Source organism: Anopheles bellator, chromosome 1 (genome assembly GCF_943735745.2).
Source record: "Anopheles bellator chromosome 1, idAnoBellAS_SP24_06.2, whole genome shotgun sequence".
Taxonomy (NCBI): Eukaryota; Metazoa; Arthropoda; class Insecta; order Diptera; family Culicidae; genus Anopheles; species Anopheles bellator.
The window spans coordinates 5,665,291-5,686,519 of NC_071285.1; the positions used below are offsets into that span (position 1 = coordinate 5,665,291).

Consider the following 21,229-nt stretch of genomic DNA (forward strand, 5'->3'; position numbering starts at 1 on the left):
GTTTACAACGAAACTAGCGCCTCCTCTGTTTTGCTGCGTTTTGACGTTTCGAAGGGTAAACGTCAACAGCTCGTTTCTCGCCGTTCCTGTAGGGTTCGCAAATGTCAACAGCACTGCACCAAAACAAAACAAAGTTGGAACCGCGTGTTGCTGCACGTGGAGGAATTTTTGCTTAATTTCGTGAGAACGACATGAGTGGGGGACAGTTTGATGATGCGTTGGACGATACGTCCGAGGGAATCGAAAACCTTGCTCTGAAGGCAGCTTCCCTACCGGTGGCGAACGGTGCTCCGACGAGTGTCACAAAGATCGAAATCCGAGATGCCCTCTTCGGAACCGGGTGTCCCGAGCAGTACCAGTCCGACGAGGATTATCCGTACGGCGATGATGACGACGATGAAGAAGACGACGACGATTTCTACTGCTACGAGGGTGGTGAGCTGAAGCGCAATCAGCATCTGAACCTGCATCAAACGCACACCAATGCCCAGAACGCCAGCCAGAAAGTGTCACACTTTCAGCCGGCCGATGTGCTGTTTAAAAAGTTCACGAACCGGATCAACGTGGAAAAGTACGAGGGTCCAGCTTCGCTTCCGGGTCACGCTAAAAACACGCTCATCGAAACGCAACGCAAGGCGGATGGCGAGCGGTTGCGCAGCAAAGACAAACAGGACCGAGCGACGGCGGAACAGGTGATGGATCCGCGCACACGGATGATTCTCTTCAAGCTGCTTAACCGGGCCATGATCACCGAAATTAATGGGTGCATTTCAACGGGCAAGGAAGCGAACGTTTACCATGCGACCTCGGCGAGTGGCATGGATTACGCGATCAAGATCTTCAAAACGTCGATCCTCACGTTCAAGGATCGGGACAAGTACGTGACCGGCGAGTACCGGTTTCGGCACGGTTACAGCAAGCACAATCCACGCAAAATGGTGCGCACCTGGGCTGAGAAGGAGATGCGCAACTTGGTACGGATGAAAAAGTGCGACCTACCCGTCCCCGAGCCGATCTTGCTGCGTAGTCACGTGCTGGTGATGGAGTTCATTGGGCGAGACGGGTGGCCAGCACCAAAGTTGAAAGACGTTGAACTGAGCACCTCGAAAGCGCGGCAGCTGTACCGGGACGCGGTGGAAATGATGTGGACAGTGTACAACCGCTGCCGGTTGGTGCACGCCGATCTGTCCGAGTTTAATCTGCTGTACCACGAGGGTCAGATTGTCATAATCGACGTTTCGCAGTCGGTCGAACACGAGCACCCGCACGCGCTCGAGTTCCTGCGCAAGGACTGTGCCAACGTGACGGATTTCTTCCGCAAACGAGGCGTTTCAACGATGACGGTGAAGGAATTGTTCGATTTCATCACCGACGCCACGATCACCGCCGAAACGGTGGAACAGTGTTTGGGGCGGATCTCGGATCGAATAGCGAACCGGAGCTTCGATGAGTTCACCGAGCAACAGAAACTGGACGAGGCCGTCTTCCGGCAGGTGTTTATCCCGAAAACGCTGCACGACGTGTACGATGCAGAGCGCGATGTGTTTGAGAAGCAGAAGGAAGAGCTGGTTTACGGTACCATCACCGGGCTGGCCACCGGAACTCCGGACGGGAAAGTGTCCAGTGGCGCAGAGGAAGACAGCGATAGTGATTTGGATGGGGGCAGTGCAAGCGAATCGGATCGATCCAACAATGGCAACTACGGCGATCCGCGATCATCGGCTGTGGTGCGATCGAAGAACGAAACGGCCGAAGAGCGCAAAGCGCGCAAGAAGGCGGTCAAGGAGGAGAAGGCCGAAAAGCGGAAAACGAAAGTTAAGAAACACATCAAAAAGCGAAAAGAAAAGCTTGGCGCACGGAAGTAGCTTTGACTTCAGCGCCAAAACAATGAAATATGTAAATAATTTAAGTAAATAAAACTCACATGAAGAGCAAATTCCGAATCTGCGACACGCTGCCACCCGACACACATACACGCGGAAGAAGTTAAATGTAATTGTTTTATTTAGACAGCTATATACAGTTCTCTTTCGCAGCCTTACTGTTGCTTTGTGGGGATGGTTTGTCCTTTTGAATTTTCCTTGGCAGTTTGGAGCCGATCGCGTGGAACGACGAACCATCACATCGTGGCGCACGTTTTCCGTGCGCTTTAATCTTTCTCGTCACCGTCTGAACCGGCTACACCGTTGTCAGGCGGAGCGGCTTCTGCTGCGGCGTCCTCGCCATCTGGCTGTCTCTTGTCCTCTTTATCCTTTTCCTCCTTGCACCGGCCACAGCAACCGCCCGTTGAGTTTTCGCAAATGTCTAGCTTCTTGAAGTTGGGCGTCCACTCGCCAAGACTCGCGTTGGCGTAGAAATCCATCGGATAGGCCACCTCAAGATGGGGCGGTGTCTTCGGTTTCGTCTCTTTGGCGGCGGTGCACTCGGGGATCTTCCACTCCGCATCACCGAGCACGACGGACAGCTCGTACGGGGTCAGCAGCGGTTTCGGGAAGGCCGTCCCCCAATCGATGGACAGTCGCGGGCAGGCAACCTGTAACGGAGCAGGATAATGACCCTAATCATTTATCGGTTGTGCGTGCATCCGGGAGATGGCATCGGAGCTACGTGTTCCCCCGCCGTAGGGCAGGCGATAAGCCGGGTGCAAACGTACCTGAACGAACGCGTCGATACCGTCCATGAGGGCCAGCTTGGAGGGGAAGATCTCGGACAGCAGTATAACGACCGATCGGCGGTTGTGATGCTTGAGGCGCTGCTCCAGGTGCTCCAGCACCTTCGTCGATCCTTGGCGACCGAGTGTGCCGAGAATCAGACCGAAGCAAGTCGCATCGCGTGCCGCATCGATCGCCTGCTTGCGGTTGCGGCGCATCGTCTCGTGATCGTACAGCTCGCGGGTGAACCGCTTCTCGTACGGGTCGTACTTGTACGCTTCGAGCGACGGGTTCGCTATCATGGCCGCCTCGAGATGAAATCGACCGTCACCCAGGTAGATCAACGTTCGTGCTTCATCGCCCTCGCCCGCCAGCCGTGGGGCCGTGCAGCCTAAAATTTCACCCGGACTTAGTGGTTTCGATTGTGGTATCAGCACGTCGTACTGTGCCTCCCGCAGCTCTTTGGCCACGGCGTGCAGTGTGGCCACGAACTGGATCGTGCTGACGAACGCCAGTTTCCGGTCGCGGGGAAAGTTCAGCTTGACGCTCTCGACAAAGTGTAGCGCATCGATCTTGATGTCCACGAACACGTACAAAACCTTGATGCCGGTGGTCTGGTCGATTGGAACCAGGCAGCTGTGGCCGTAGTGGACCAGAAGATCGGCCCCCAGTGCCTTGGCAGTGAAGTCGTCCACACAGCAAGCCCCGTACGTTACATCGCCCATCACGATCGTATCGGCCTCGGTGAACCGCTCGATCAGATCACTGATCACCAGGGAGTACATCAGCAGCCCCTCGGGCATCTGCAGCGCGACCCGCTTCGCCTTCGTCTCCCGGACGCGCCAAATCGTTTTGTGGATTTCGAAATTGTAGTTCGGGGGCAGAGCACCGATGGCCGCGTTCAGGTCCGGGTCGTTCAGCAGCTCGGGCGGTATTTTGTTGATAACCCGCGATGCGCCCTTAAACACCTTCCGGACGGGTTTCGCCTTCACGATCTTCACATCGCTGGCAAGCGCTGACGGTGGCGGTTGCTCCACAACGGCGGCTGCCATGGTAACACCACTCCAAAGCTGGAGCTTAGTGTTTCTTCGTAGATTCTCCCTAAAGTGCCCACCGGTCGCACACTTCGATCAAACACTCACTCGCGGACGCTTCACCAGACATTCACCAGCGACGAACTATAGTTTCACCTCTCTGCGGTGGGAAAACGGTTTGACCTCAAATCACCCAGACACCTTGTACGGCACTAATTTACAGCGCACCACCACTAGCCGCGACCTTTCTGCCCCCTCTCGACGGCGCGCACGGGTTCAATTTGCTAACGATCGACAACGGGGCTGGGAATTGTTTACCTTCCCGCCAGACACGCACACGGTTCCATTACGTTATCTACCTAGCGGCGGCGCCTGATGCACTTTGCAGGGCTATTCGGGTATTGCTCTTGCACTTGCACTCCACAGAGGCTGGAAACTGAAACTGTGATTCCGCCCGTGCGCCTGTGTTCTGTGTGTTGGCCCGTGCGGCTACGTGACTTTCCGCACACAAGCAATGGCCGGCCAACCGCAAACAAACAGCTGTCAGCAGCTGGCTCGCCAGATGGCGCTGTGGGACGAAATATTTCAAGCTCAGTTGAAAAATTCAAAACAGCCCGCGGCTCGGGCTGAATCCGTTGCCGGGTGAGACAATGAACTTACAAGAGACCCATTCAATACGATGAAATCCCGATAAAGGAGCCTTATCGGCGTTCGGGGATGCTGCAGGTACGCGCTTAACTTCACCAATTAGTACCACGTCGTTTGCAAGCCGTGGATCGAAGCGACCTCGAAACCGATCATAGCAACCATCCTAGTGGTTAGTGGAAAAGCGAAAGGAAATCGGGCGCACCGAAATGTTCACCGTTAAGAAGATTGGCCAGTTGAGTGAGCAGACACAAACCTTCGCGCTCGTTGCGCTCGTCATCGCCAAAAGCGACGCACACTTCTTCAGTGGTTCCCCACGGAACGGATCCCGATTCGCCGGAGCAGGGATCACGGCGGAACACGGCAGTGCACGCGGCGTGCTGACGCTGACGTTGCGGGACTCGGACCGCGATACCATCAACTGTACGGTGTGGGGCACTTCGGACACCATGCTGCGGTACGAGGAAACCATTCGCATCGGCACGGTGGTGGAGCTTCACCGGCCACAGATTGCTGCCACGGTTTACGGTCGCTCGGAACAATACGCACCGCGGGTATCGTCCCGCTACTGTCTCACGGTCAACGACCAGTCGGCAGAGGCAATTGTGGTGCACACGGGCGAACAGGTACCGTTGCTCCGGTCGCTGCTCCACGTTCCAGCGGTTCGTCCGGTAGAAACGATCCCGCTGGCCGACATTGTAGCCAGTGGGGCGGGTTGTAACGGGGAAACGTTCTGCGTGCTGGTGGTAGTAAGATCGATCCGCCCGGTGCGACAAATTCGTATCGCGCGCCGGAATGAGGTAAAGTCGTTTCGCGAAGTGGTCCTGATGGACCGGAGTCACTCGGGCGTGCTGCTGAAGCTGTGGTCCGAGAGCTATATACGCTGGGCGGACAGCTGGCAACCGATGGCCACCGTGCTGGCGATCGCCGATGCACGGATCGAGTACAGTGAGTACCACAAGTCGATCGGCCTGGCGATTGATCGCAAAACGATCGTCACGCAAGATCCACGTGTGCCGGAAGCAGGCCGGTTGTTGCAGCACGCTAAAACCGTTCCGACCAACACCGTTGATGTGGCCTGCTCGCTCTCGTCTGGCACCGTAGACCGTAAAGTATCCGTACTATCGGCCGTGTAATCAATTCGCTAACCCTTGTCCCACGTTTGCAGCGAGCACCATCAACACCATCATGACGGTGCAGCAGATTATGGACCGTGCCGTGGGGGCCCACGCAGGAGAGGAGGACGAATTTACGGCCCTCTGTTACGCCGTGATCACACGCTTCGATCTAGACGGACCCGAAGCGCGGATCGTGAGCCAACGGTGTGTCCACTGCAGGACATTTTTACCGAAACAGCCATCGTCGAACGGCTGCCCGAAGGAGGACTGCCCCGGAAGGTACGATAGCGCATCGGTCCCACCGGAAGCTTTCTTCGACATCACGGTCGATATTTCGGATCACACCGGCACCCTGGCCGGTTGCCGGATGATGAGTAGCGTCGCTGAGTCCGTGCTTCGGTGCGATGTGGCCACGTTCGTGCGTAAATCGGACACGCAGCGCACGGCACTGAAGTGGCAGTATTTGTTGGACCGGTTCGCCCTTCGGTTGGTGGTGAAGCGACGGACGGCCGTTCGGTTTCAGCACCTATTTTCGATCGTCGACTGCACGGCAGCGGATCCGGTGGAGCTGGAGAGCAAGCTGAAAGTATACTAGGAAATCCGGTCCGCTTGGTTGGTCCAATAAACATACTTTCAATATTATTTCTTCCGGATGCCGACGGTACATACAGTAATTTTGTGTGAGCGAAAGCAGTGATAGTATCCGGGTTGCTTCGGGATTTGTCAAGTGATCAGACTTATCAAAGGGCTGCGGAACTCGTGGAATGGAAACGGAATAGTAGAACATTGCCTTCAGCAGTGATTGTGTTGAGTCGGGGATTCGTCTGTTCGGTGAAACGGTCGCTCCTAATCTTTACCATTTTCGTTTTCACCGTCCGAATGGTGATTGTCCGGTTTGTAGGGCTTACGCACCTTCTTCGGGTCGTACTCTGCGAAAAAAAAGGAAGTGGTTTGTTAGGCACTGGCTTGCCGTGGCTATGGAAGCAACGCGTACCTTCATCGTACTCCTCCGGGAAACGTGACTTTCGTTCTTTGTCGAGCATCTGCAAGTACTCCTGTTCTGCCGCTTCGCAGGCCGCTAGAATAGCAAAAGGAGGAGGTGAAATAAACAGAGGTCCTATGGGGCTCTTGCCACTTACAGCGACACTGGAACAGCTTCGGTTTATCGTCCGTGTGCTCGTCCTGGCGGTTCAGCGTGCGAACCTTAAGTTTCATTTCGCGCGACTTCGCTTCGAGGATCTTCTCTCGACGATTTTCGCGTTCCAGCATCTGGCCAAATAAAACCCAAGCGTGTCAAGTTTCGGGTCAACAAGGAGCCGATACCCCTCCTCCCCCCCACGGTCTTACCGCGGTCAGCAGTGGTTTATCGTTTCGGATCGAGGTCATATTTTCGGACACCTCGATCAGGAAGGTCGCTCCCTTAACGCTGCCCGTCCCGACGAGCCGCCCGGATTCGTGGGCCCGCAGACACTTGAGGCTCTCGTCGCACACCTTAATGCTGAGCGTCGGATCGCTGTGCTGCTGCAGCAAGTCCCACGCGTCCAGCACTCCGTCGACGCGGCTCACGAAAAACAGCGAAAAGCGCGTCGGACTCCAGGCTCCGTCGGTCAGCATTACGTCATGGTTTTTCGTCCACACGATCGAACTCTCCCGGCAGTCCTCGGACCAGATGCGCGCGATCCAGTCCCCGATGGTGAGGAAGTTCTTCACGAACGCCGGATTGCGGGTGAGCGCATGGATCGGACCGGTGTGGCATTGCATCTGCGGGCAGGAAAGCAGAAAGCGTGAAAGAGAGGACACACGACCGCGACAACCCGGATTCCTTACCCTGAAAACGATTTTCTCCTGCGGTGACTTTCCCTTCCGGTTGCACGAGAACAGCATGCCCTGCTCGGTGCCGCACATGAAGCGCGTCGGAATGGACGTCTCGTACTCGAGGCAGCTGACGCCGTACGATCGCGACAGATCCTGCTCGTCCGCCTTGATCGGATCCATCAGCAGTTTGTCGATCGGTTGCGCCAACTTGCGCGTGTCCCACCACATGACCTGGCTGTCGGACGAGCCGGAGAAGAACTCGGTGCCGCTCTTCGAGTTAATCCACAGCGCCGAGTTGACCGGGGCCCGGTGCGAATGCTCTCGCTCGCTGATCATCACCGGTTCCTGCTCGTTGCGCGTATCCCAGCAAGCCACCTGCCCGTTGTACATCCCGCAAACCATCGTGGTCGGGTCCTTCTGGTTGTACTCCAGGCAGATCATCGAACTGGACGGCTTGAGCCGCAGCAGCGGGGCGTTCGGGTTCTCCACCTCCCAGATGTACGAGCAGACCGCCTTCCCGAGCACTTCGCCAAAGTTCAGGTTGCAGTGCGAAACGGCAATCTTGGTGCCACCATCGGGTGACCACGACAGGTGCGTCACGGGTTGCTTGTAGATGCTCGGGTCGCGGTACACGTTCAAAGTGCGCGACGTGCTGCGCTGAATCAGCGGCGCTGGCTCCAGGTCATCGAAGTACTTCTCGTAAATGTTGACCGCATTGTTCTGGAAGATGCAGTGCTCCATCGGTTTGGTCAACGCCATCAGCTGGCTGATGTAGTTCTCGTCCTTCTCCACCTTGCGCCGATAGCGGACCGTCTGCTCCGGGTCGAGATAGTTCACGTCCTTCGGCCAGCCGCCCTCCGAGTGCAGGATACCGTGATGCTCGAACTCGGCACTCTCCGTGTTCGCCTCACTGATCGCCATCTGCCGGCTGTACTGTGTCCCGATCGATACCGGATCCCGCAGAATGTAGTCCCGAAACAGCTCATGGTTGGCCGGTTCGGAAAACTCCACCTTGTTCTTGTCCGAGAACAGGCACTGCTTGCCAAACTCGCGCCGCTCCTTCTGATACACGTACTGAATGTCCATCGTCCCCGATGGTTCTCTGGTCCGGCTGCGGTAGTTTCTCTGCGGTCAGCTCGGTGGAGTTCCAAAATTCCAACACCGAAAACAACTCTTCTGTGCCCGCCAGACTACTGCGATGTGAAAATTTTCTGCTGCTGTCAAGGTTGTTTACTGGCTAGCGCAAAAAAGGGCGCCAGTTGTTAGGGGAAGCAAAGGCCACTAGATCTTACTGCACACGAACGGAGTGCCTGAGGTGCGCATAGTGTCACCATAGTAACGGCGTTCCTGTATTACTCCGAACTGTGGCAATCTGAAGGATCGGGCACCAAAATGGTCAAAAGAAGATCCCCACTCCAGTAATAGAGGGGCTGGCTATCCTAGGCGTCCTTGATTTAACCAGCGGATAACCCCGGGGGAATACGGTTCGGGCACCAGTTGAACGTTGAAGCGGATCGGGTTTCGAGGACCAGCCGTACGTTTACTGTCTGTGCGCTCCGACACTTCCGTAAACATATCGATCAAACGGGCTCCGGTCGGACCGGAGCGCTCGGTTCCGGGACTTTATCAGGACCGTGCTCACCGAGGGCCCACAGAACAGTTCGGGCATCGTTCGGAAACGGTCGCCTAGGCGCGCTAGTTCGTTTACCACGTGCTTACTCGTACGTGCGGATATTGTCCAGTGCGTGAACTTCCTGCCGCTTGGTCACCTGTTGCACAGCAGAGTCGGGAAACCGGAACGTAAGCCCGGCATCAAAATGAAGGTGGACACCAACATTAGCACCACGCAGATGGATCAAAATTGGACGCGGTACATGGTGATGTGCGACCGGAAGGACATCCGCCAGCCGGTCACCTTCCAGGAGGAGAACGAAGTGCAGGCCACACTCGTTGGCAATAAGGCGCTGGCGAAGCACTACGAGATCAAGAACCCGGTCGAAAAGGGCACCCAGAATACGCCCTGGATCCTGAACACACCGGTTTGGACGGTGCACAACCGGCTGGTGCATACCGGGGTCACGCACGTCGAGGGCGGTTGGCCTCGGGACATCGACCGGACGGACGAAGAGCTGGTGGCCCGGTACCGCCGGAAGCAGGAAAAAAGTGAAGCGTACGTGCAGCAGATGCGCGGCCTCACCCGGGTAAGTGTTGGAGGCCGGAGGCCGAACGAAGCTACGCTAATTTGTGAAGTTTCGTTTTTATTTCGCGCGCCAACGATGGTCGCGCGCGAACTTCCGACCTAGCGGGCCTGGCGGGGGGGCACACGATCGGTGTGTCAGTTACCGGAACATGCCGCAACCTTGACTGCAACTTCATTCCTAGACACCTTCCTGGGCCGTTCTATTTTCTGCCGCTTCTGTTTCGGCGACGAGCAGCACGCTGAGTGGGTTTGCCGGTTTTGCCAACTAGCTGTCCGAAGCGTGGCACGCGATTCAAGATTTTGGCACTCCATTTTCGGTGACGGTTGCCTGCTGTTTGTGCCGAATGTACTTTTGGCTGTCGATATTTGGGCGGCCACTGATGGGTTTCCCACTCTGACGTACGGCCGCGGGATTCGCTCTTCGATTAGGTCGAAGTGTTTTCAATCGGTTGTTCAATTCACGATCGATCGCGTAATCCCTAGGTACTAGGGACATAATTGTGGAGAATTGGGGACGGTTGTTGCAGAACAACCGTTTTCGTTGGCTCCTGACCGTTCAAACTGTAACCTAACGTGGTCACCACATCCAACAGACCATCGACCATGCGATAATGCAAAACAATGCCTGCAACATCTACCAGAACTACTTCGAGGACATTGAGCAGCACGAACTGATCGAACAGTTCACTTCGAAAACGGTCCAGGTATACAAGGACTATCTGGAGGTGAGACGCTCCTGCACGTACGTCTGCTGGTCGGACGAGGGCAACCACTTTGCATCGGCCCACTGCAACATTGGCGAACGCCGAGGCACCGTTACCGATTGCTACATCTGGGACATCGGTGAGAGTTGTGCGTTTCCATTGATTTCCTCCCATATTTTTTGACCGGCTCCGAATGTGCTCCTGGTAAAAATTTAGAACACCCGAATAGCCCGCTGCAGAAGCTCATCCCGCCGTACCAAGCCCGCTGCCTGGAGTACAACTTCAAGGACCCGACGCAGATGGCGGGTGGACTGTTTTCCGGACAGGTCGCCATCTGGGATATTCGCGCGTCGAGCACACCGGTGGAGACGACGCAGCGCGAGGAGAGTCACAACGACGTCGTCACGCGCGTCCTGTGGACATCCTCGAAGACGACGAACGAGTTTCTGTCCGGTTCCACCGACGGGCGCATCTTGTGGTGGGACTTACGGAATCTCAACGAACCGTACGATTATCTCAATCTGGCCCCGAAGAACGTGCAGGGTTCGGTCGATCCGGAGCACTGCTTCGGCGTGTGTTCGGTCGAGTTCGAGCCGACGATGCCGAACAAGTACACCGTGGGCACCGAGAACGGGATCATTTACAGCTGCAGCCGCAAGTACAAGACACCGGCGGACAAGATCCAGTCGGTCATCAGGGCCCACACTGGCGCGATCTATTCGGTCGAGCGGAACCCGCTGTTCATCAAGAACTACATCAGCGTTGGCGACTGGCAGACAAAGATCTGGACGGAGGACTGCAAGGACAATCCGATCGTGTGGACGAAGGAGTACGCCGTGCAGCTGACGTGCGGTATCTGGAGCCCGACCCGATGTTCGCTCGTATTCATCTGTCGCATGGACGGCGTGATGGATGCCTGGGACGTCATCCACCGGCTCGATGGGCCGGTGCTGCGGCTCAAGCTATCGGACGCGCCGCTCTGGTCGGTGCGGGTCCACAAGGCCGGCAAACTGATCGCCAACGGGACCGACAATGGGGCCATCTATCTGACCGAGATCTCCGACAACCTTACGTTCAGCTCGGCCAACGACAAACCGGCCCTGTCCGGGATGCTGGAGCGTGAGATGCGCCGCCAACGGTTGCTGGAGGCCAAGATTAAGGAAATCAAGCTGAAGGAAAAGGAACTGGAACGCGAACGGGTCCGCCGGCAGCTGCGAATGGAAAACGCAAACTCGATCGAGGAGGAAGAGAAGGACCTCGTGGCGGACTCGATACACCAGTTCTGGACGAAGATTCATGGGCGCAAGAGCCTGAAAAACACGCTAAAAGGTATCCGGATGCGCGATAAGGGCGTTGGTTTGCTGCACAAAGACAAGAAGGGCAAAAAGGAAACCAGTTAAGTTGAGGGAAATACTCACCACGTCCTCCGTTGTTGGGTGGCCACGAGAGAAGGGTTTCCTTTTAAGATTGTTTTTAAATTTATTTTCTGCACAAAAACAACTGCACCAAGAACACAAACTCTACTCGATTTAGTTTAGTAAACCACCGGGGGACCAATGAAGGTTACTGTTTGATGTGCGTGGGAAACAGTGATGGCAACATAAGTTTGATCGCTTTGCAAGCGAGCTCCATTATTGCGCATGAGAGTTTAACAAACATAACAAAAAATTATCACGCGAAAAGGTACGCACGTGGCAAGGTGCTTTAGACTAGGATTTTTGCTCTATATAATCGATATTTGCGATTTCAATTGTTTGCAACTGATTTCACTTTACAGAAACTCTCCCCAGAGCAGATTCGCTCAGTTGTTTCTTGTAATTGCACTGTTTAATAAAAGTTCTAGACTCAGCTGATTTGCTGTGGTTTAGAGGTTTGATTTAAAGTAAAACTAAAACGAGCACCGTTCACTCGCGTCCTATCAATACTACTCTGGCTGCTTCTTCAGCTCCCCTTGGGTTCCTCATGATTTGTTACATTTCACTGTGCTGGGTCATTTAATTTGGTTTTAAATTGTTAATTGAAATTGCATTATCAAGACAGAGTGTATAAAACATCCGCAGGCGCTTTTAAATCAGTTCAACGTCAATATTATTGTGATTTGCTTTTGTATCATATGATTTTCTCACTCGTTAGACAGCTCTCCCCTAGCGAACAGCTTCCGGTTCGTCCCTAGTTGTATAGCACACCATAATTGACAATAAAGTGGATAAAAACTATGTCCAAAACGGTGATTTCCCTATCGGAAATCGGAAAGAATCGGTTTTCTTTATCGGTTGCGGAGAAATCGGTTACATTGCATTAGTTAAGAGTCTAGTCGTAACAAAACGAGTATTTTGCTTTTGCCTAACCCAATGCTCGAAGAACAAGTTTCAAAATCCTAAATTTGTGACAGATTCGTATAATAGTGACACTTTATGTAGCATAGAAAATTTCAATTCTTAAAACGAAACACTCTCCGTTCGGGACGACCAAAAACACAACGAGTATGACCTAAAGAAACAGCAAAAATTGGATTTCTCCACCCTTATAGATTCCCTTTGTAACGGTGCTACATGAATATAAGAAATGTTTCATCATAAAACTTCTACAACTGCGTGGTCACTATGATGGCGATAATGATGGCGATGATGATGTAGATTATAAATATTATGCACGTTTACCACCCTACTGGTTACTGGTTGAGCTATTAGGTGCAACACATCAACTAGCTATGTTTTAAATGTACTTCATAAAAGAGCTCTCTTTCCTTTGACTTTCCAGCTTTTCGCGAAATCGCGAAAGATTCCCTTTGCTTTTACATATTAAATTCAATTTGAAACCGAGCATTGGTTAAATGTTTTCTCTAATGCATCTGGCGATGCGATGTTAAAAGTGGCATCGAAATGTTTAAGGTATTGTGTTTTTCCCTTTTTTGGTTTATATGGTACGATCTTAAAGTAAGCTGCGCATTTTCTGCGCCCCTTCCGCAGCGACATCACACCGGTTTACCGGTTCAATACCGGTTCGCTTCGCTTGAAGGTAAGTTCTCGAACGAGGAAGACATTATGAGAAGTACGACATACTTCAATGCAAAGGAAAATGGCTGGTAACGGCACACACTACACAGTCGAAGGGATTTTAGTGACTGAAAGTGTTTTTTTTACTGGATGCTCTTTTGGGTGAGTATTGAATTAAGAGAGTATAAAGTTGCTAAAATATGTTCACAGTATTGAGATGTGAACGTTAGTTTCCTACTCGTTAGCTGCGTTTATCGTGTTACTTAATGGCTAGGACACTAAGATAATTACTTCAAGACAAGAAACGACAAGAGTTTTGGAGAAACGAAACGGGGTGAAACTAAAGCAAACCGGCAAATTGCTTCACCCGCGCGCTCTTTAGCTGCAAACGGCCAATGAAAACAGAGAAATCTCTTTGTAAGTGACGGCCAAGCCGCGTTCATTCGCAAATAAATAACGCCTTTGTCAAGCAAAACAAATAACTACCCCGAATAATGGGTAACAGTTTCGCAGCTGCTCTTTTAAAGCATAATCACACTGCTCAGTACGAGAGCTTTGCGGACATCAAGTACAACCCGACGAGTGCTCCAAGTTGGAGACAATCTTATTGTTTCATCTTCTGATAATATGCTATCGTCAATCGTCTAGTGCGTACCTCTTTTATCAGTATCATTGTGATACACCTTCGTTACGGGTGCGCACGAAACAATCGTATTCAAAAGAGAAAAAGCTTTACAAGCTTTCCGGTCCCGATCGGTGCCACTTATGCACTCAATCGACCGATGCGTGGCCGATGAATTTGTACCACGCATTTGTACCGTGATCGTTTCCCTTGTTTACCTGCAACACGCTCACCGCACCGGCTGGAGGTTCGGAGCGTTCAAACAGCTGTCCGTAACGGGTTAAGATTTCTTCCAACTGCTTGGGTTTCACCTCCGACACGTACCGTCCAACGTACGACCAAACGTGATCGAACGGAACGCCTTGCGGATGGATGACGAGAAAGTTTGATGTGAGAGCAATCATTTTGGCTTCCCTAGGCTTACTGACAGCACCACCGGGCAGGCCGCAGCATTCTAGCGTTTCCGTGCCCGTTGATCGGGATGCATTTCCGTCGTCGGGAGGTGCTGCTTCCACCGGTGTTGCGGTGCTTTCCACTGGAGCGGAAAGTGGCGGAGCGGAGACGACCGTTTCCTCGCAGTCGGAATCCTTGCCGGAAGAGATACTTGGCCCACTGCTGGATGCGGCCACCTTCGAGGTGGCAATTTTCGTTTTCAACAGCAGCTGCCTCACGTTGGCATCTTTCAGTTCGTCCTCCAGCTCGCAGATGCGATTCTGCCGCTCCGTCTCTTTGGCTTTGTTTTCCAGCAGCTGCGTCTGAAGGTTCCGGATCGTTTCCTGCAACACCTCGATGTGTAGGATCTTCATCTTCAGCTCACTGTCAGCAGCGGCCGGTTCGGAGTGAGCGTCTGTAGCCCGCTCGGAATCGCATTGATGATCCTGCAAAGAGGTTGGGAATGTGTATATGTAACTATCGTGACCATCTTAGCACAGCAGCGAACGAACCCACCTTCTGGTCATGTTGTTCCCAGCGGGCCTTTTTGTATGGAAAAGACGCTACCGAGTAGTCGTCGTCGGACATATCCATTCCATCCTCATCGGGGAAATCGTCGAGCTGAACGCATTTTATGTCCTGCGGTCGAATGGGTTTTGAACCGCGGGCCAGCACCGGAGCAGACAGAAAATTTAGGAAGTAGCAGAAAGAACGTCACACCATTAAACTACGAGATCAATGTTGTATCTATTGCAAACAATGTATCTTATTGTTTATTCCGTTGTAGATAAAATCATAGGCGACGAAGTAAAGTAACAATATATGAAAATGTTGAATGCTAAATCGGTAAAGAAACACTAAACTGGTCCTGTTATTCTCGACAGCCGAGCGTTGGATGTTGACGAAGCAAACGTGGCAGGAAAAAGAGAATTCATTTTTGTTTTGAGGCACTGAGGCTCAGTAATTTTTTGTTACTCATCACCACCGACATTGAGGGAAGCCTGCCATTGTAGGATGGTTGGTCGATCAGGACACTACAACTCAGGTGTGCATTTTGCATTTCACCTTCACTTACCTGTCGAAGCACTCAAATGCGCAACGTTTCAACGATTGCTTCGATGGTATATCATACCCTCGTACCACTAACAGTCTGGTGCATTGTATGTTGTGGGATTTGGTTGAAACTACAGTTCAGTTCCTATTAAATATTGGTTGTAACAACTTATCTTTTTGGTCTTCTCAAAGTGCCCCGCTGAATACTTGCAAAATTTACGGTTGAATCGGTTCGAATCCCCAGATCGCATATATATGTGTATATTACGGAGTATAATATTGTAAAAAAAAACAAACATTAACACTACGATCACTCCATGAAAACAACCACTACGCTGGAGGTGAACAGCATTTTTAATGTTTAGTTTCGGTGCCGTTAATGGTATTTAGAGGGCGAGGGCCTTGGCACAATTACGGGGAAAGCGCATTCCCTAAAGTAAACAAAATCTCACATCGGCAGGAACCAAAGAAAAAGGGGGTTGCAACATCATACGGCTAACGTGTGGGCTAACTTACCAAGCGATTGATGAAAAAGAAAGATCAGTAACGTGAGTTAACATTGGTATCGAATAACACCGATCGCCGATCAACGTATCGCCAAAGGGAGTGCATACAATTTTCAATTCAAAATAAACGAAAGGCCGAAGGCACAGCGAAGGATAATAAATAAAACATAAGGATTTTGAAAACATTGTGGTGCTAAACATGGATAACAGAAAATCAGGCGAGTTAGTGAAAATATATAACCCAGAATTACGCATGCATTTGAAAGCGACCAGAGCAAACCAGAGTTAACGAAAGTGGGAATGCAAAGTCTACTAGGCAACAGCAACGAGTACGGGCAAATAATGTACAAAACGGCCTACTTTAGGCGAGAGTGGCGAGTGTGCAAACATTAAACAAACTGTACACTGAGAAAAGCAACAAACAAAGGAATTCTAGTATAGGAAACAGAAAAAGGAAGAAAACCGATGAAACGAAATACTAGCGTTCGATACATACCAGTGACTGCTTCTTCCACGCGTCGATGTTTTTTCTTTGGGCTTTAGTAAAATGATCCCAAACCTTCTTGTGACTGGCCGCATTGAAAACTTTTTCAATCTGACTGACTGAATTGAAGTGAAGTGGAAAATAATAATAGTAATAACAATGATAGAGATATTTGTTTTGTGGGATATTTCTTGTTTTTTTTGTGAACATAGAACATTGCAATGGAGGAGAGAGAGTATGTGACACGCTTGGTTGTTTGAGGAATTGGAGGGTTTTCTTTAAAAATCATCTTTTCTGAATAGCTCATCTTACATCTTACTCAATAGCAGCGGGTTTAACAATTGACGAGAAAGCAAAACAAACAGTTGAACAGTTTTGTGGTTAGTTCGTTTCCAGCTTCAGACCAACCTCTGCGAACTCTCTGCGGGCAGGCCGATCATCCGGAGAACCGTCTGAGCGTGATGAAGGTGAAGGAAAGGTGTTTAAGGTGCGATTGGCGAATGGGGTGGTGCGAATTGGAGCAAATCGCGAATGAAAGTAATAGCTTGAAAAGTTCAACACTTAACGAGCAGCACAAACTATAGATTAAGTATAAACGAAAGAAAAGACAAACCAAAACCGGGAACATTACGGAAAGGGTAAGGTGGAGAAGCGTAAAGTAAGGGAGTAAAGTTACACCGAACCACCGTACGGGTTATTGCTTTTCTATTTACAAATCACCAGAACCGGGTTCCTAATGAGCTAAGATCGTAAACTAATGCTGTTGCTATTTCTGATATCATGAGTGAACTGAAAATATGAAGATGAAACGATCGGAGCTTAAACATGATCCTACGCGCAGTTCTAGTAGCGGAAAAATCCCAAAAACCAAAATTTTAGTAGAAGGACACATCCAGGCCTGAGGATAACACCAAATAGTGTGTGCGTGAGTTGTATTTTCGCATACTTTTTGTTTCAATACCATTAACCATTTACCTTGACCACTGCCGTTGGGACGGAGAGAAGGATAGATAGAGAGAATGCCGTATCGGTGTGTGTTTTTTTAGACTAAGTACAGAATGAGTAGTGAAAATCCCTCAGCACATAAAGAATTATTTGCAATGCGGAACAACACCTTCACCTTTTCCTTTGGCTTGCCTCGTTCGGGAACAGAGAGCACATTAGAATGTTGATCCTTCCTTAGCGACTCTGAGCTGCTGAGATGGGTGTGCATGAGTTCGTCTTTGATTTGGGACTGTACATCAGAAAAAGGATCAGCTCTACGTACCTTTCGTTACTTTTATTTTAATGATATGATTTTGCGATTCGGAACGGTGTTGGAAACGTTGCAAAGGCAAATGCCATAAACTCACTGTATCACTCACTGCGTTTGCCTACAAATGTAACAGCACGGATCGAGGCCAACTTTGCTAGTCTGATCCGCAGTCATGACAAATGCCTACTAGTATCGGTCAACCATATGAGTGCAGGTTTCGGATGGAACATTAGGTTCTCATTCCAAAATACTTTCTAACGGCCAATTGCAAACCAAAGTAAAATACAATACCTTCGTTAACCATGATGATGTTGGTTGGGATACTTATGGTTTTTAAGCCACTCGGGACGGACTAACGGACAGGGATCAAGGAAATGGAGCGCAATAGGTGCGATGACAAAAAACAATAACATCTCATCTCAGCGCCAAGGTGTGCTACGATGGTGAAGCAAATTACCACAGAAACTGTGTACTAAACTAAGCCCCCCCCGCCCGTGTTGTAATTCCATGGCTTTGATTCGATCGGTGTGATTTGAGGTGAGTTTGGGAAAATAATATGATTTCCGATTGTTTCTGTAGTGTTCGGAGTTTACTTTGTTTCAGTACGGTGCTTGCGCGATTCCGAACCTATTGCTTGCGTGTTGCAAAAGAGACGTGTGACGTGACAGCATTAGAGTAGGAAGTGGGAAGAGTTTACGCATACATCACAAAACTCACACAAAACGCAACAAAGGACAAAATGTCTATCAGTAAATACTAGTACAGAGCAGAGCGGTAGTAATGTGAACTGAAAATCGACAGAAAACACACGACCAGTAGTAAAGAACGGAGTCGCAAGTTACTTGCTAGTACAGGTTTCTCGATAAAGGAGAAAAAAATAGTGAGTGTGTGGGTGACAGTGTGAGAGAGAGAGATAGAGAGAGAGAGGAAGGACCGGGGACATAAACGAAGAAAACAGCCATCTGGTGGGGGGAAAGAATAAGAAACCAACGGAAGCGATGGCGCATCCACGCGCGCCACGCTGGTGTACTTACATTGCGCGAGCATCGCTTTCGTCTGGCGCCGGTACTGTTCCCGGGCCCGCTTCAGTTCCTCGTCGAAGGTGCTCTTTTCGTTCAGCAGCCGGCGCACGTGCGAGTTCGTGCTCTGGATCATCGAGTAGAAGTTGTTGGCGTTCTTCTTGCTGCAGTCGCCCCGCTCGAGCCACGCCACCAGCGTTTGGACGGCTTTCGCGAACGTTTCGTCGTTTTTCAGCCGCTCCGCTACCGACGTTGCCTCGTGCTCGGTGTAGTGCACCACCGGTTGGGGCGAGAGCGAACGGAACCGGTCATCCTCCAGCCGTTCCCGGTGACGCTTTTCGCGCTGCAGCTTCCGCTGCCGGCACTCGTACTCGTACTGGTCGTCGCGAGCCTGCGCGTAGTCCACGTGCAGGACACCGAAGATTGGCGGCTCTTTCGGCTCCGGACCGGCCGGGTAGGTGAAGTTACTGCCAATCTTCACCCGATAGCCGGACAGATAGATGGCCGAGTCGACCGACGCCTCGTACACGTAGCGGATGTGGCAAAAGTTCTTCTTCGACAGCCGCAGCGTGGTGATTTCGCCGCACCGCTCGAAAATCTCGCGCATCACCTCCTCGGTCATACCGGTCGGCAGACCGCCGACAAACACGGTCCGGCAGCCGGGCGGACGCTCGATCGTTTTCGGTGACGGTGCGTTCGGGTTGGGCGGAAACAGTGTGCAGCTCTTGCAGTAGATCACTTCCTTCGTGGCGTTCGTCTTGTCGGACGTGGCGCTGGTGGCCGCCGGCGGTGCCGACGATCCGGCACCGGGTCCGGGCATCTCGGAAGCCGCGTGCCCAGGGCCCAGTATGGGGAACGGTTGCATACTGAGGAGCGACGAGCCGTCCACCATGTTCATCACGCCCGGCATCATCACGAAGCCGTGCGGTTGCTGTGGCAACAGTTGATTGAACACCAGCTCACCCCCGTTGGCGGCCACGTGCTGCTGCAGCTGGCTCTGGTGCTTCTGCAGCTCCTCGAGCATCGTTTTGTTGATGCTATCCTCTCGGGCCTTCTCGAGGGCACTGGCCGCGGCAGAGCAGCTTTCTTTCACCTCGTGGCGCTCCGCAACTGACTCCAGCTCCATCGGCGCCGCTCCGGATCCATTCTGGCCCGGTTTCACCTTAAACTCGAGCGGTTTATTATTGATCCCAGCCAGCAGGGCCACATTGGCGGCAGCCGCCACATTGGATGCTCCGAGCTGCTGGGCTGTTAAAAACCCCCCACCGCCGGTCAGCAACGGATCTACGGAACGGAAGAACCAGGGGCGACTCACGTGAGCAATCAAATAATCGATAGCAGCCTCGGGCGCACGCAATGACGAGGTGCAATGACGGGAGGGAAAAAGCACTCAGACAAAACTTTAACTGGGGCGGGTCAGATTTGCATTTGCGCCTCGGACACTTACGCATCGGATGTAGCCCGTTCGGAGCGAGGTGATTGAAGGAAAACGACATATCGCACTTCGGATGCACGGACGGAACAAACGCAATCTGCACCCGATCTTCTGCACGCACAACGAAAACAACACGAGCACGACACTCCTGGGTTTTTACGCAATCATTTTTCACGCACGCCACCCCGAAAAAGGGACCCGTTTTTCCACTTCTGCTCGATCGATTCTGGCCGACTGTGACAGGGAAGAACTTTTCTTCTACTTAGTGCGCTGTTTTTTCTTCCGTTGACAGCAGTGCGTTGTTGACAGGCGAAACCAAAACAACGGCCGCCGAGTGCCTTGTGGTTGGGTACTTTGCAGGAGCACGTTCGCTGCACAGTGGGCCAATGGGTTGAAACGATCGAATTAAACATTATTTTGAAAATGTTGTGAGAATTATGCTGTAACTAGCACGTGTAAAGCCGTTAGTAAAGCCGTTAGTAAAAGTAACTAAAGTAAAGTAAATTGCTGTGTTAAGCTTTATCATAGAAACTTCATGGTATTATTTCTTTCCTTTCAGAATATTCAAAGATAGCAACGGTGGTGGAAAATGAGCTAATAAAGGACAAGGTATGAATTATGTATTTCGTCAAAATGGACGAATAATTTACGTGAACTTTGTTTTCCATCCAGCCAATCGACCTTCGATTGGGGTCAGCAGATTAGCAAGTTTCCTTGGAAAGGTTCCTTCGGAAAGCCCCCGACCGAAACAATACGCAAAATAAACCGAGACCAGGGTGGTAGCAGCGAAAGCAAAACACACCCATCCCGCACGGTCAAGTAGAGCTGTAACTAGCAAGGATGTGGAGCCGGACATAACGCAAAAATATGAATGCAAAACGTGCCAAACGGGGTACGGGGGGTCCGCCGCTCGGTCCGGGGCGGAAAAGTTATGCCGCCAAAATAAGTGAAAAGGAAAATCAACAACAATCATGCTCATCATTGCCCAGTCCCGCGATGATGAATTCGGTTTTCGCAAACAGCGCCAAACCGGGCCAAACTGTGGAGGAAGCAGGCCGCCACGCTCTCTCCGCTGCGCCAACGCCGTCAAGGGCATAAAATAACAAAAGCATTCGGCGACAACGATGACGATGCTGGAACGTCGGGCGCGTGGGGCACCGGGAAATGGAAGAAAAACAAACTCACCCTCCCCGCCCCGCTCCCAGGGGAAGGGACCGGCAGGTTGGCACGGAGGCGGAATTGTCCCTGAATCCGCCAGCT

At 51.7% G+C, this 21,229-nt stretch overlaps 6 protein-coding genes across 6 annotated transcripts; 3 read left to right on the forward strand and 3 right to left on the reverse strand.

The window, feature by feature from the left end:
• The first annotated feature begins 176 nt into the window (after positions 1 to 176).
• Positions 177 to 1,875, forward strand: LOC131212386 (serine/threonine-protein kinase RIO1). Its single transcript, XM_058206232.1, has one exon. The coding sequence runs from the start codon at positions 192 to 194 to the stop codon at positions 1,863 to 1,865; it is 1,674 nt and encodes a 557-aa protein (XP_058062215.1). The 5' UTR covers positions 177 to 191; the 3' UTR covers positions 1,866 to 1,875.
• A 129-nt stretch (positions 1,876 to 2,004) lies between these two features.
• Positions 2,005 to 4,080, reverse strand: LOC131212393 (2-(3-amino-3-carboxypropyl)histidine synthase subunit 1). The gene is made up of 2 exons (XM_058206246.1): positions 2,654 to 4,080; positions 2,005 to 2,533 (listed from the first exon to the last, which is right to left on the reverse strand). Exons 1-2 carry the CDS (start codon positions 3,701 to 3,703, stop codon positions 2,150 to 2,152), a joined length of 1,434 nt encoding a protein of 477 aa, XP_058062229.1. The 5' UTR covers positions 3,704 to 4,080; the 3' UTR covers positions 2,005 to 2,149.
• Positions 4,081 to 4,402: 322 nt separating this feature from the next.
• Positions 4,403 to 6,043, forward strand: LOC131211599 (protein hold'em). Its single transcript, XM_058205186.1, has 3 exons — positions 4,403 to 4,411; positions 4,501 to 5,437; positions 5,499 to 6,043. The coding sequence occupies exons 1-3, from the start codon at positions 4,403 to 4,405 to the stop codon at positions 6,041 to 6,043; spliced, it is 1,491 nt and encodes a 496-aa protein (XP_058061169.1).
• A 251-nt stretch (positions 6,044 to 6,294) lies between these two features.
• LOC131211942 (dynein intermediate chain 3, ciliary) lies at positions 6,295 to 8,349 on the reverse strand. Its single transcript, XM_058205672.1, has 5 exons — positions 7,276 to 8,349; positions 6,796 to 7,209; positions 6,588 to 6,717; positions 6,443 to 6,526; positions 6,295 to 6,377 (listed from the first exon to the last, which is right to left on the reverse strand). Exons 1-5 carry the CDS (start codon positions 8,347 to 8,349, stop codon positions 6,295 to 6,297), a joined length of 1,785 nt encoding a protein of 594 aa, XP_058061655.1.
• A 731-nt stretch (positions 8,350 to 9,080) lies between these two features.
• LOC131212033 (dynein intermediate chain 3, ciliary-like) lies at positions 9,081 to 11,567 on the forward strand. Its single transcript, XM_058205791.1, has 3 exons — positions 9,081 to 9,464; positions 10,057 to 10,306; positions 10,384 to 11,567. The coding sequence occupies exons 1-3, from the start codon at positions 9,081 to 9,083 to the stop codon at positions 11,565 to 11,567; spliced, it is 1,818 nt and encodes a 605-aa protein (XP_058061774.1).
• Positions 11,568 to 11,659: 92 nt separating this feature from the next.
• Positions 11,660 to 20,106, reverse strand: LOC131212366 (ecto-NOX disulfide-thiol exchanger 2). The gene is made up of 5 exons (XM_058206209.1): positions 19,982 to 20,106; positions 18,550 to 19,818; positions 16,273 to 16,379; positions 14,734 to 14,856; positions 11,660 to 14,663 (listed from the first exon to the last, which is right to left on the reverse strand). The coding sequence occupies exons 1-5, from the start codon at positions 20,028 to 20,030 to the stop codon at positions 13,935 to 13,937; spliced, it is 2,277 nt and encodes a 758-aa protein (XP_058062192.1). The 5' UTR covers positions 20,031 to 20,106; the 3' UTR covers positions 11,660 to 13,934.
• Positions 20,107 to 21,229: the final 1,123 nt, after the last annotated feature.